This window comes from Hippopotamus amphibius, chromosome 5, assembly GCF_030028045.1.
Source record: "Hippopotamus amphibius kiboko isolate mHipAmp2 chromosome 5, mHipAmp2.hap2, whole genome shotgun sequence".
Taxonomy (NCBI): Eukaryota; Metazoa; Chordata; class Mammalia; order Artiodactyla; family Hippopotamidae; genus Hippopotamus; species Hippopotamus amphibius.
Genome location: NC_080190.1, coordinates 138,449,037 through 138,462,950, shown reverse-complemented (window position 1 = coordinate 138,462,950; position 13,914 = coordinate 138,449,037). Strand labels below are relative to the sequence as shown.

Here is a 13,914-nt window from a genome sequence, read left to right as displayed (position 1 = left end):
CACTCCCTAAAAGAATTTGCTTGGGAGTCAAAGAAAGGTGACGTTAATATCCCAGAAACAAAACCCTGATCAATTTGTTCATCCATTCAGCCTACTATGAATCTGTTCCGATGGGGAAAATAAAATACACTGAAACTGAACTGATCACTAGAAAACTCTCTTCCTGGTTTATATTTTACTATCTAAATGCCACTTGGAACTTCAAGGCAAAACGTCATTTGTAGAACAATCTTGTGGTACAGACACTGTATCCATCGTAGAGAACACGACAAGGTGCTCCGAAGCACCATGTTGGAAGAGTGAGGAAACGTTTTGTGTGTCTGCTACAAATTCAATCCTCTGCGAAACTTGAGGCTGAACTCCTGTGAGGCTCCTTTGTCGGCTGTGCCTAAAGCAGGGCCCTAGCAGGTGCTCAATAAAGAGATGTTGGAAAAGTCAATGAGGCCAAGATGGAGTTTACACACGGGTAGTAGGAAAAGCTCTTGGTTTTATAAACTCCAGACCACTTTTGCAACTGGTTTTGCAGGTCATCCGGGCACTAATCTCTTCTAAGCTGTAACACATTTAAAGGAAGACGGATCAGAGACACTGCACACTGTGAATGCGTCTCTCAGAACTTCCTTAAGTTGACTGGGTGGAGGCCCTACCGTTTTAGGTTGGCACGTTCATGCGGCACCTGCAATTTCCGCCCTTCTCGTTCCTCTCTTCCTGGCTCCAGGTCCCCGCTCCTCACCCTGCCTGCCGCCCACCGCCAGCTGGCTCAATCCGGGCCCTGGGAACCACCGCGTCCCTCGGACCTCGCCTCAGGAGAAAACAGGTAATCATCATCATGTTTTAAACCACTGCAGCATGAGGTCTTTACGTGAAAGCTTTATTCGGACAGAAAAATGTAGCCTACGAGAAACGAGGCTATACGGTCACACCTCTTTCTCTGCCTCCCTTCATGTGAAGGCCTCCACGGCCACCTGAAAGCCTCCGTCGAAGGAAGCTGTCTTGTTCCCTCGGAGGTTTTCTGAGAGCCTCCTTCCAGGCCTCACCTCCCGCCAGCTCCGCCCGCCCGCCCCACCTCACCCCCGCTTCGCGCCCACCCATTGTCCCCTCGCAGCTGTCCCCGCGCGCCGATCCCCAAGTCCCGGTTGGAAAACCATCCCGTCGCTCAGCCCACACTCTGGGGCCGGACGCCTCCCGCTCTTCCGAGCCTTGAAAGGCCTCCGGTCGCTTTCCCCGAGCCAGCAGGTAAAGCCGCGGCGGCGGAAGGGAGAAAGGGAGGGGCCGCGCGCCCGGGTCGCCCCGCCCGGCCGGGGGGGAAGCGGCGGGCTGGCGGGCTAGCCGGCCACACCGCCCCTCCCCGACCCTCCGACCGCGCTCTCTCACCCCCCCAAGTCCAGATCATAATGCCCGCGCCGCTGACCCGCTCTCGTAATCCTGCCCCCCGGATGGCCCCGGGGGCAGTTACCACCGCGAAGCACGGAGCGCGGGGCGGGCCCGGAGGCTGGGAGGGGGTGGGGGGGATGTGAAAGGTCCCGGATGTTACTGAACCGGAGCCCCTTCTAAAGGCAGCAACTGGCGCAGGCGCAGAAGGGTCGCACGGAAAACTAAGGTGGGGGTGGGGAGAAATTGCCTCCTGGCTGGTGTAGAGGAGTGAGCTGGCGGAGGTCGCGGGGGGTCCGAGGGGAAGGCGAGTTAGGGGTGGGGGTACTGGTGGCCAGGAGAAAAAAAAATAGAGCTTCCTGTTCAGGCGCACTCAGGACAGAGTAGAGGAGCTGGAAGCCGAGCGGGCCGAGGAAGAGTGTTGGGAGCGGAGTGAACGCGCGCTCCTCCGCTCGCCCTCTAGCGCGGGCGGGCAGGACGGCCGCGCGCTGGGGAGCGGCGGTTGCTCTGGGCCCCCTGAGCTGTGGGCACCAATCAACGGTTGCCATAGCAGCGTTTGACGTCATCGTGCGTGTGGTGCCCCTGCTGCCGGGGCTGGTGATTGGAGGAAACCCCGTGTCTGCGGAGCGGCTGTAGCCTGTGAGCAGCGAGATCCAGGGACAGAGTCTCAGCCTCGCCGCTGCCGCCCAGAGACTGCTGAGCCCCGTCCGTCCGTCCGTCCGCCGCCACCCACTTCGGACACAGGTGAGGGACCGGGCCGCCGACGCCTTGCCCCGCTCCTTCCTGTCCCAGACCAGCCTTTCGAAAGCGCGGGGGTCGTCCCCGCTCCGCATCCCCTTCGCCCCCCTCGCCCGGCGGGAGCCGTGCTGGGCTGAGGCGGAGTCTCTTCAGGCGGAGACGGGCGGCGGCTTCTCTTCCGCTGGATTCGGGCGGGCGGCTCGCGGCTGCCTCGGGCTATTCGCTTCCGGATCGACGCCTCGGCCCCGATGAGCGCCCGGTCCCGGTCCAGGTCCAGTCCCCGCGGGTGGGAAGGGCGCCCGCACGCCAGATCCCCGGGGACCCGCCCGGGCGCCGGCGGCCGCGATCCGTTCCCACCCGCGCCCCCGAAGCGCCCTCCTCCGCGCCGCCCTGCTGCCCGCTTCCGCCCGAGGTAATGACTGGGCGGCTGCGGGCATTGCAGTGGCGCAGGTGAGGCCGCCCCCTCCTCCCCGCCGTCCCCCCTCCCCTCCCCCGTCTCTCTCTCCGGCTCCTCGGCGCAGCCTCCGCGCCCCGCGTTGCGGCGGCGGCGGCACCCAGCCCTCCCCCACCCGGGCGGCGGCGCGGCGGGAGGGCCGGGCGCGGGCACCGGGCTGCGAGCCGAGGCGGCCCGGAAGCGCCCGCCAGGTGGACCCGGGCGAGGCTGCGCTTCGGGCGAGCCGGCTCTGGGGTGGGGCTCGCCCGCGACCTAGAGCCGAATTTCCTGGGTTCCGTGGGGGAAGGACTTGAAGATTCCCGGCGGGGTGGGGGATGGGACTGGCTTTCTGTCTCCGGGCGGAGGGGGCTCGGGGCCCAGGTGGGGGTAGGCTTGAGCACGCGGAAGACGGGGGCCGCGCGTCTCGCTCGCCTCCCGCGGGGTCTGGAGCTGGACGGTCCTTGCCTGGGTGTTTGTTAGATGGGGACCCCGCTTCGCGGGCCGGGTGCGCCGGAGCGTAACAGCCGGCAGCGGCCCGGCCCGGCTGGGTGTGGCTCGCCCCCTCCCCCACCTGCTGCAGCTGTCGGGTCCCCGTAGACTAAATGAGCACCCGCGGTGTCCGGTGGCGGACGGACGCCGGCGGGAGAGTGGGGTGTGTCCGCGGCGGGCTGGTCCTGGTTCCTCTTCTGCGGGCGGCGCTGGCGTCCGTGCCCCCGGCGCGGGCGGGCGGCTCCCCCTCCCCAGCTCGGGCGGGGGCGCGTGGCTCCTCCCTCCGGCCCTGGTGGGGGAATTAACACTCGGCAGTAGGCTGGGCTCCTTGACACAGATCCGCCATGACAAAGAGGGAGATTCGGGGACTCGAGCGGAGGCACCGGCTTGGGCGGAGCCAAGGTGGGGGGTGCGGACGGCGCGGACGGCAGGGTTTGCACTTTAAAGTCACAATCGGCCCGTTTTCGTTTTACTCAGCTCGATGTTTTACGTCGGTTAAGGGTTAAGTGGGTGCGGCGAGTCCTTGGAGTGCTGATTATTCTCTGAGAAACCCAATCCACTTCCCGCTTGTACTCGAGGGGTTGGGGACCGAAACCTTTGTACTGGTTTTCGATAATTTTCATTAGCAGCACCGTTAACCTGAGGGCATTTTTGAGTTCCTAAGAGAAAAATTATAATTTGAAGAAGGGGGCAGTGGGGAGGTAGGGCGATCACAAATTTTAATTTTCACGTTGAGACAGTATACTTCCCATTCAAGCTAGCTGATTACTTGTTTAAATACAGAGGACCTGTTCCGATTTGGTTTTTTTTAAAATGTGGAATTTTTTTTCCCTGGGAAGGTAAAGAAAGGGAGTCCGTTCCCATGGTGAGTGACAATGACTTTTCCGTTCATCATAAATCGTGTACCCTGTGGGACCACTGTATGGGTTAGTATCTTTCTGTGCTGCTTTAGGACCTTTCAAAAGGATATCTTAAGGAATAGTATAACGGGGGAAATTGAAAGTCGGTGGAACTTTAAAATGAGAAAGAATTAGGAAGTCATGATAACGGCAGCTTGAGTGATAATATATTCAATTAAATTTTGGTTACTAGAAACAATGCAGTAATTTTGCATTTTAAACAATGACATCAGAAACACTGGTCGTACTGGGAAGCACAATACGTACATTTTAGTGCTCACAGATAGCAAGAATTGAAGTTCCAGGATTCATGGGTATGTTTTTTAAGCCTGTGTGCATATAACAAGGTACAGATAAATGAAGCCTTAGGGTCAGTTATGTATTGATCCTTGGTGGTGTTTTTACATTCACAGTATCTTAAAACAAGCAATTTGGTCATTTCTCCCAGAAAATTGACATGCTCTGATCAGCTGTTGCAAAGATCAGTGGACTTGGGATGGGGATATCAGGGTACCAACTAAAATGTAAACACTCCTGACAAGAGTGGCTATTAACAAAGTAAGACCATATGAATTACACTCAACTGACAGGAATCGTAATGCTGGAAGTATGATAGTGTATTCTTCGTAGGTGGTGGTTTCACTAAAGGAAAGCTGCTTAATTTTGGATTACTTAGTAATATTTGAAACGAGTTGAGATTTTGAACAAGTAAGATAGCAGTAGTTTTTTGAGGCAGCCCCTTTGTCAAATGTGCTTTGACCGTATGTGAAATGAGGATCTTCTGAACAAAGATGAGGTAATGCAATTTTAGTTTCGCTAAACCGATGGCAGTGGCTTTAAATGTACCCTCTGTATGCTGAGTGCTGCCATTTTTTTTCCTTAGCATCCTTTTGTGAGGCTGCGTTAAATTCCTCATATAAAGAATCTTCCTTTGGTAATTAGGTTTAAGGTGTTAACATAGCTTGTTTACAGAAGGTGTAATTTTTTAATGGAAAAAAATATCTAAATGCTACTTTTTTTTTCCTGCAGAACATCCAGTCATGGATAAAAATGAGCTGGTGCAGAAGGCCAAACTGGCCGAGCAGGCTGAGCGATATGATGACATGGCAGCCTGCATGAAGTCTGTAACTGAGCAAGGAGCTGAATTATCCAATGAGGAGAGGAATCTTCTCTCAGTTGCTTATAAAAATGTTGTAGGAGCCCGTAGGTCATCTTGGAGGGTCGTCTCAAGTATTGAGCAAAAGACGGAAGGTGCTGAGAAAAAACAGCAGATGGCTCGAGAATACAGAGAGAAAATTGAGACCGAGCTAAGAGATATCTGCAATGATGTACTGGTGAGAATCAAACCATTCAGTCTAGCATCACTATAATACAGTGTTCCTATAATGAATATCAGTTATGTTATGCTCAGCTTTTTCTCTCTTTGGTTTTCCTTTTCTTTTAAAAATGGGGTGTTCTAGGTTTCCAAGTCTTTCAGGTTGTCATTACTAAAAGATGTTAAGATAACTATAAAATAAATGTAATGATGATTATCAGTTCAGATATATTGGTAGTGTATTTTGTTCTGAAAAGGTAAAGTAGTAGTTTATCATTTCAGTTATGGTTAGAATATTTGTAGTAGTTATTGAGCTGGTTTTCTTTCTTAAAAGTACTTATATGGATGCAGGAATTTTACATATTTTGTTTTATGTAAGAAGTAATAGGAGACTCATTGTAGACCTTAGTAGCCTTCCCTGGGTTAGCCACTATAATGTTAATGTGATGAGTCAGTCGTGCAGGAAACTGGCTTCACAGTTACTTTTGCCTCTTCTGCATTTAAGTGTTGGAAGTCAACTTTGAGCACTGACAACCACAGTAAAGATTTTGAAAAACTCAAGCTTGAATTTTCCAGGTTCAGTCAAGAAATATTTTAAGTATACAGTATCTATTATGTTGAAGCACTGCTTCTCTAGATAGCTTAAAAGAATCTTAATTTTAAGATTTTCTTACAAGTGATGACCTTCTGTGTCAGACAAGTTTAAATCTGAGGATAAATTGGTAGAAGATCCAACCATTTAGCATATAACAGCCTATATACACTAATACTTTCCCTTTTTAACCAGGAGTTCTTAGAATAATATTAGAAGTGAGTTTTACTAAATGATTACTCTTATATTACAGGACTTCAGGTTACACATTGGGTCTCAGTATGGCAGGGCTCTGATATATAGAGAGATGCAGTATTCCAATTCTTCTGAAAATCGAGCTGCACTACCTACTATTTGAACCTTGTTCATGGAAGAACTACTGTAACGAGCAATATAGAATTATTTCTTATGTTGTGGGTTTGGAGTTTTTGTTTTAATGGTATTATGATTCCCTTATACTGGCCTAACATTAGTGGAATAGCTTCAGTTCCTAAATTATGAGTGTTTTTCCCAAATGATAATTTTCTTTAGGCTGTCTTTTTAAAGAACAGCACTTTTAACTTAACGTGAGTACACAGTCTTATGTGGTATCTGTCTTGTGTGTGGTTTGTGTTTGGCTACTTGAAATCTTTACATTGATAGCTATCAATTCATTTCTAAGATGAGAGGGGAATTCTGGCTTTTATTGAGAGTAAATGACAAATGCTCATCTTGTGATTTGCTAAAGTAATAAGAATATTTAAAATTTGAGAATATCATGTTTTCCTATAATAGAAAACATGTTGGGCTTTTCCTACCTTGCTCTCTTTACTGATTAGTACTTGTGTACATGTTATTGAGTTTTGTAAACTCTGATGTTTTTCCTTCAGTACCTAATGGATCAAATAATTTTTATTTTGGTTTCAAAGAGTTTGTTACAAGTTATAATTTCCCTTAAGACAAAAGTCAACTTTAAGAATAAATGGGGATGTGGTAACATTTATCCTCTACTAACAGCTTATTTGCGATTCCAGGTAGGTATTTGCATGTTTTCCACACAAGAAGTATAAAAGCTCCTGTCATTGTGAGGATTTTCCTAGGAAAAGACTGTAGCAGTTTTAACTACTTCCCTTTGGTTTCCTTATCAAGGAAAAAAAATAGGATCAGTGGGTGAGAATAACTGGATTAATCTCTAAATAGCTTCTCCTTGTTGATATGATTAGTAAGGGGGTTTGATACTGGTCACTACCCATGTTCTCCTTCAGAATAGCACTGGCTTCTCACCAAGTCTAAATGAAATTTCCACTTCGAAAGTATAGATAAATGGAAGTTTAATTCCTTCACTATACAAAAGACTCAGAGAATTCTAGACAAACTTTTGCTTCCAGCCTTAGTCTTTTCAGAAGTTAAAGCTCTATTAGTGATCTTTGCATGGCTCATGCCTCCTAACATATAGTAGATTCTTCAGTATTTGTTAAGTAAATGAGCAAAAAGACTTCTTTTGGAAGAGAGGATAATAGAACTAGGTCAGCAGCAGTGCTAATTTTCCAAGCCCTTTTCTGTTTCAACTTGGGAAAATTCGATATTTACAGATACTGTGATTCTTTACAGGCAGGCTTCTCTTCCTGTCATGTTTTCAAACAGGTCATGTTGACTCTGGAAACATCTTGCATAAAATTCCTTTCCCCCTTTTTAGTAAAATGGAAGAATAAAATATAGCAGAACTGTTATTTCTCCTAGAGAAAAAATTATTTGAACCGATATACTTGGTGATTAACGAAAGTGTGCCCAGTTATATCTCAGTATTTTACTTATATGATAAAAATATAACCGGTTATAATTTTTATTTTTTCTGAACTTTGACTTTTAATTTGAGGAAAATAAGCAGGTAATTCCTTTTTTAGAATTAATGTTATTGTCTGGTGGCATCAGTGATGAACCAGACTTTATTGTTCTGTTGAATACCTGTATCATCCTGGCTAAGAAAATATCCTCTTTCTTGCTATTAGTGGGAACTAACCTCCACAGTTCAAAATTTTTCTGCCGAGCTCTCTAGTCCATTATTACATTACTGTCATTCTGGTTATGTGCACTTATCAGGTGTTTGCTTAATTTATACCATTTACTCAAGCAGTGAAGGAGTAGGGACCATGTTACTTTGTACAAAAGTTTTAAGAGCATTACTGTAGAAAATGGTCACTGGCTGTATTCTTTACAACATGGACTTCTCTTTATGCAAAATAATTTGCAGTTCTTCTTTCTTACATTGTTAAATTTGAAATTGCAGTATGTGAACTAGTGCAGTCTGCCTTTTCTACCAGAGCTTAGACCAGAACCTCTGGTGTTAGTGGGAGAGGGGTTAACACCTCTTCTCCCTAAACTCACATGAAGCCCAAAATTGGGTAGTTTATCTTGAACATGATGAAATGGAAAATGAAATGAGGGTATGCATACTAGATTAAACCTAATTCAAACCCAAAAAAGAATGTAGTGGCATAAAAAGAGCTCCCAAGTTTTGAGTCAAACCAACTTTTTACCATGGAATAGCCAAGTTATCTAAAGAAATCATTCATCCTTCAGAGAAAACTGAGCTCAGTTAAATGGGAATAATGTCTACCCCATAGGATTGTTGTCGAGAAAGAAAATCAGGTAAAGCTCTTAGTGCTGCATTTATCTCAGTTTTGGGCTTCTGTTTAAAGCAGTGACAATAGTACACACCTGCCTCTAATAGTATAGAGGTCTCTTAACTCAAGAGTCCAAGAATGAGATTTAAAAGATCCAAGAAGCCTTAAAAATTGTGTATTTTTCTAGGGCAGAGGGCCTATACTTGCCAGCACATTTTCAAAGGTTTCATTTAAAAATTGAAAGCCACTGTTAAATAGGGTAAAGAATGGCTTCCTTTCCTTATTAGGACACAAATCAGTAAAATCATGAGTCTGCCATTTGTAACAGCTGGCAACAGTAGTCGTGTGATTCAGTTAACTTGACTGAGTTCCATTTTATTATGCTTCTCTACATTTTTAAGGTGTGGTTTTTAAGGTGTGGTTGCTGGGCACTGGTTTTTATCTCCAGCTCAAAGAACTGCCATTAACTAAGAGCAAGCTAGGAAACCAGGCAGCTTTGGGGTCCTTCCTAGTCTGAATATATTAATATTTTTGACCAGAGACGTATTATGGCCACAGGTATTAGTTTCTGCAAAAATCCCCCAGTCAGTAATGTATAAATACGTGTCTTGGCCTTTAAAAACTGCTATATAGAGTTTTAAGTTGAAAATCACTAGGCAGTTCATTTATTGGAATAAGGGCTTCTCAAAAGAGTTCTGCAGTGTTATATTCATTTTCACAACTGTATATATTTACATGTTTTTGTCAAATAACTGTTTTTGGTATGTTTCAAAGTATAAAGACTTTATGTGACATAGTGGGTAGCAACAGTCCCTTCCAGGAAGGAGTACATTGGATCGTCTTTTGGGTAATAAAATTCAGTAGTCTTTTAAAAAAGGTTTTCATGATAGCCATTAAATATTGACCCTGGTGAGGTATTTTGTATATTTGGGAAGTCTGAGGTGTACGAAGTGTAAATAAAAGAAAATAAAGGAACAAAGAATGGAAAGGTAGGTGTTTGCCATTTGGTGGAGAGGGGAAGAATGACAACTTGATCAAGAGCAACAGGTTACCTATCGTTTTTCAGCATAGCAATACTTAGATAAGAATTAAGTCTTTCCTGCCTGTTCTAGGAAGAGATAGATGACCTAGAGATTTTTAGTGATTACATGAGTTGTGAAAATAGTTAAAAGTGAACTGGGCTTCCCAGGTGGCTCAGTGGTTAAGAATCCACCTGCCAGTGCAGGGGACATGAGTTCGATCCCTGCCCCAGGAAGATACCACATGCCGCGGAGCAACTACGTCTGTGCACCACAACTATTGAGCCAGTGCTTTGGAGCCCATGAGCCACAACTATTGAGCCCACGTGCCTAGAGTCTATGCTCTGCAACAAGAGAAGCCACAGCAGTGAGGAGCCCACGCTCGCCCCAACTAGAGAAAGCCCGTGTGCAGCAATGAAGACCCAACACAGCCAATAAATAAATTAATTAATTAAAAAAAAGTGAACTAAGAGGAAAAGATTAAAGGACTCAACTGGAATTAAAGCAAAAACCTGAATAAAATCTTAACGTATAGAAGGAACATGCACACTTAGGAACTCTTCAACTCTTCTAATCTGCCCAGGAAAGAGGAAAAAATTCTTTTCAGCCCTAGCAGAGGCATTTGAATTAGAAAGGAGTGGGAAGTAAAGCTACCTTAGCGTAGTAATAGCTTACCAAGAGTAATTTTGCTTTTCATTTTTTCTTCTAAAAACCCAGCTTTATCAATAAAGAAATCTTATTGGTAACACCTCAATAGTGGTACAGTAGAAGATCCAAGTTAGTTGATTAACTGGAAAGTAGTTCAAGTATGTGATCATACTTGGTCTAAACATTTATTAAAACAGATGTTTATGTCCATTTGCCCATTGCTAATGTGGGGCTAAGATATTTCTTTGAATGGGCATAGATCCACAGTTTGGAAATAATTTACTAAGACACCCCTAAAATAGATGCATCATTTATAGAATGCAGTTTGAGTTTGCCTAGTAGAGTGAGCACTTAAAAGCTGGAAGAGTAATCAGTTCAGAATCCTAGAAATGTGCAGTCTTTCTAATCTTTTAGTTTGAATAACTCAGGTGGTATGTGTGTTGAGAGTGTGTGACTGTCCTTTAAAAACTAATCGTTCCAAAGCATTTAGCTTAATTTTCATAGGAACACTTCTTTTCATACTACGTTTCATAACACTTAAGTAACACCATTTTAAGTAATTATAGCCAAGTATAATGACATAGTTTGAGGAACAAATATGGGACTCTTAATAAGGATATAACTGCTGATAGAAGCTGAAGGGGATTCCAGAGAGTAGCTGAAAACCTATCTGAAGTATTTAGCCCAGTCATGGGCATCATTGATGTTTACTTAGGAATGAAAGGCCTAGCGTAAAGCCAGTCTGTTAGTCAAGCGGGATTTGGTTAATCCAGCAAATTGTGATGGTTCATTCTATCAGAACAGTAGGTGGGCACATTGCTTTATTTAAAAACCTTTTCCAGTAATTTTGTAAGAGATGAAATAAGAAGAGAAGAGGTGTACTGGTTAATTATGAAGAATCTACTGTGTTATAAATTAAGGAATGTGGGACTTAATGGCCATGTGAAAACTTCAGGCAAAGGAAATCACACCAGACTTTTGCCTCTTAAAAGGTGTGTTGATAGACCTGCAAAAATAATTCTGCTTTTATAAAGAAAATCAGAGTTTTTGACTTGACCATTTTTTTTGATTTCTGATAATCTGGTTCTGTTCTTTGGACTAACTTTCTTCTTTTATTAATATCAGAAATAGATTCTCAGTGCCCTCCATCATAGTTTATCACCATTTATACATTAACCTTGGGGTTTTTGCTTTTGGAATTAGGGCTTTAACCTGTGAGAGACGTAAGGGGTTTTTTGCGACATGAATATAATACTTATTTTCATATCTGATGACTGGTTCTGCCACATAGAGGGAGCCCAGTATATGAAATAGTTCATTTATAATATTGAATTAAATGTTATTGGACCATTTAGATTAATTTGACCACAAGTTTTTTGTTCCAAAATAGGTGATCTTTGGCACATTTATATTGAAGAATGTTTATGAGAAATCTTTTAAAAGTCAAAATTATGGATGTTCTGATGTCAGCTAAGTTAAAAAGCTTAAAGTAGTCCATTGAAATTCTGATAGGCCTTGGAATTTTTTTTGTAGAATTCCTGAGATATCCCTATTATAATTTCATCCTGGTTTCCATGGCTCGGTCTTTATTATGGTTTTATATTGAGAATAAACACTGCTCATTAGGGCATTTAGAATTGCCGTCAACTTCAGTATGCTGCAAGTAAGAGTTCATCTTCCTTTTGAAACCACCTATCCTTTCTCACCTCTTAATTTTTAGCACATATTCTAGACTTGATCAAAATGACATCATGGACTCAACTTTGACTTGATTTTCTGAGCAAGTTATTGCTGTGTTGCCTATATCATAGATTCTCAACCCTTTACATTGTTGATATTCATTTGTATGATACAGTCCCATGGGTAGTACACTGGATTATTTGCCATCGCCATTGTACTAGTTAGTAGTAGTTCTGCCTCTTACTGTCCCACTCAGAAGCATATTGGCAAGAAAGTGATGGTGTAAGGATAAACTTGACCTAATTTTAGTGGAGAGAAGCAAAATTGTAAACCTTTTACAGCTAGTGGTGGTCATTCACTTGGACTTGCTATCTTTACTGTTCTTTTCCCAGTTCTGTGCTACATACAGACAGCTCTTACTCTTACCTTTTTATAAATCAGTACTTTCTTTCTATCCGTTTGTTCAGTCTTTCCCCAAAATACCCTGTATAAAGTCTTTGGCTCTAGTTTGGTCTTACTGTGCCTGACACAAGTCATTGCTAATTCCCATCTTTATGGCCTGAGGATTTTACTCTGATTTATAACTTATTTTACTTTTTTTAATATATATATTTTTGAACTTTATTGTTTATTGGCCACATTGGGTCTTCATTGTGGTGCGTGGGCTTCTCATTGCAGTGGCTTCTCTTGTTGCGGAGCACAGGCTCTAGGTGTTCAGGCCTCAGTAGTTGCGGCACATGGGCTCAGTAGTTGTGGCGCATGGGCTTAGTTGCTCCACAGCATGTGGGATCTTCCTGGACCAGGGATCAAACCCATGTTCCCTGCATTGACAGGCAGATTCTTAACCACTGCACCACCAGGGAAGCCCCTATAACATTTCAGTTTTGATGTCTACATTGTTTTTGAACTGTAGAGGATTGGCTCTTTTTCTTCATTCCCCTTAAAAACAGGACTATTGACATTTGTGGTATTTAATTTGTAAAGTATGCTGAAGGAATATAATACGCTTAATATTTAGGTGGCACAAATTTAAATTTAGCTTGGGAGAAATGGCATGCTTAGCCACCACTTTCTTATCAGTTCCCATTGTACTAAGTACATTTCTTTGCAACAGGTCATTCTCCATTTATTCTCTAGTGAGCATTTCCCTATAATGATTAAAAACTTGTATCTGTAAAAATTGCTATGCAGTAGCAGTTGCCATTTGTCATTGATATAGTTTTGCATTTTCTGATAAGGCATAGTGTATGTAAGTAGTAACGTGATATAAAATAGTCTCATATCTTGGCAGATTTCACTAATTTTTTTCTGTTGACATTCTTTTGCTGTAGTGTGGATCTTGGGCACAACAAAGCGTGGTTGAATACATCTGACTTGTTACCAGTGTGGTCCCGTTATACGGCACGTCCAAGTTTGTTTGTACCAGAATAGATAACTGAAAGGTTTCAGCATGTAAGCTTTTTCTTAGTTTCTTTTGACAGAATTTGTGAGCTTTCTTCCCTTCTCCCCCAAATAAAAATACAGTTACAATGATATTAGTTATAGGTAGGATGGCGAAGTAAGATCAGTCAAATGTTAATCTTATAGCGTTAAATAAGTCAAACTAAGACTTTGACCAGTGGGTTGACTTGTATACATGTTCATTCTTTTAAAACCTAAAAAAGGTGCAGTTTTTTGTAGTATTGGCATTTCATTTATTTGAATTGCTTAAAGAGCTGGACATCATTAGAGAAGGTAGTAATATTTTAGTGGAGGTTAACTTCCATCTTGCAAACAAGATTCGGGATCTAGGAAATTTTTTTACTTAGTATTAGAAAGGAACCCAGTGGTGAATTGAATGTTTCTCATCTAAGTGATTAAATACAAATGTGTTTCTGAGAAAGACCTAGTTCTCTCATTGACCCAAGACTCATGAATTGTCAGCTCATGATTATTTTTGCTTCTTAAAACATATTAAACACCATTGCCCAGAATTTCAAAGGAATACTTGGACCACATTCAACCAAGGGACACTTGATGAAAATCCTACTCAAAACACATTACGTTTAAAATGTGATTCTGTGAAATTGACAGTTGAACAGTATATAGGTAGACAGTAGTATACTTACAAGAAGCAAGTTCTCAAGT

The 13,914-nt window shown here is 43.5% G+C and overlaps 1 protein-coding gene across 5 annotated transcripts in view; it reads left to right on the top strand.

Annotated features, from left to right (window-relative positions):
- Nucleotides 1-675: 675 nt before the first annotated feature.
- Nucleotides 676-13,914, top strand: part of YWHAZ (tyrosine 3-monooxygenase/tryptophan 5-monooxygenase activation protein zeta) — a 32,640-nt gene continuing 19,401 nt past the window's right edge. Inside the window, exons 1-3 of one of the 5 annotated variants that reach the window (XM_057734185.1) lie at nucleotides 3,418-3,433; nucleotides 3,871-3,957; nucleotides 4,960-5,264. In XM_057734185.1, the coding sequence (XP_057590168.1) occupies nucleotides 3,894-3,957; nucleotides 4,960-5,264 (369 nt within the window). In that variant the 5' untranslated portion in view covers nucleotides 3,418-3,433; nucleotides 3,871-3,893. Of the gene's footprint in view, nucleotides 818-1,981; nucleotides 2,116-3,229; nucleotides 3,434-3,520; nucleotides 3,958-4,959; nucleotides 5,265-13,914 lie in introns of those variants that run through there. The other 4 variants (XM_057734188.1, XM_057734187.1, XM_057734186.1 and 1 more) reach the window with 4 other exon arrangements.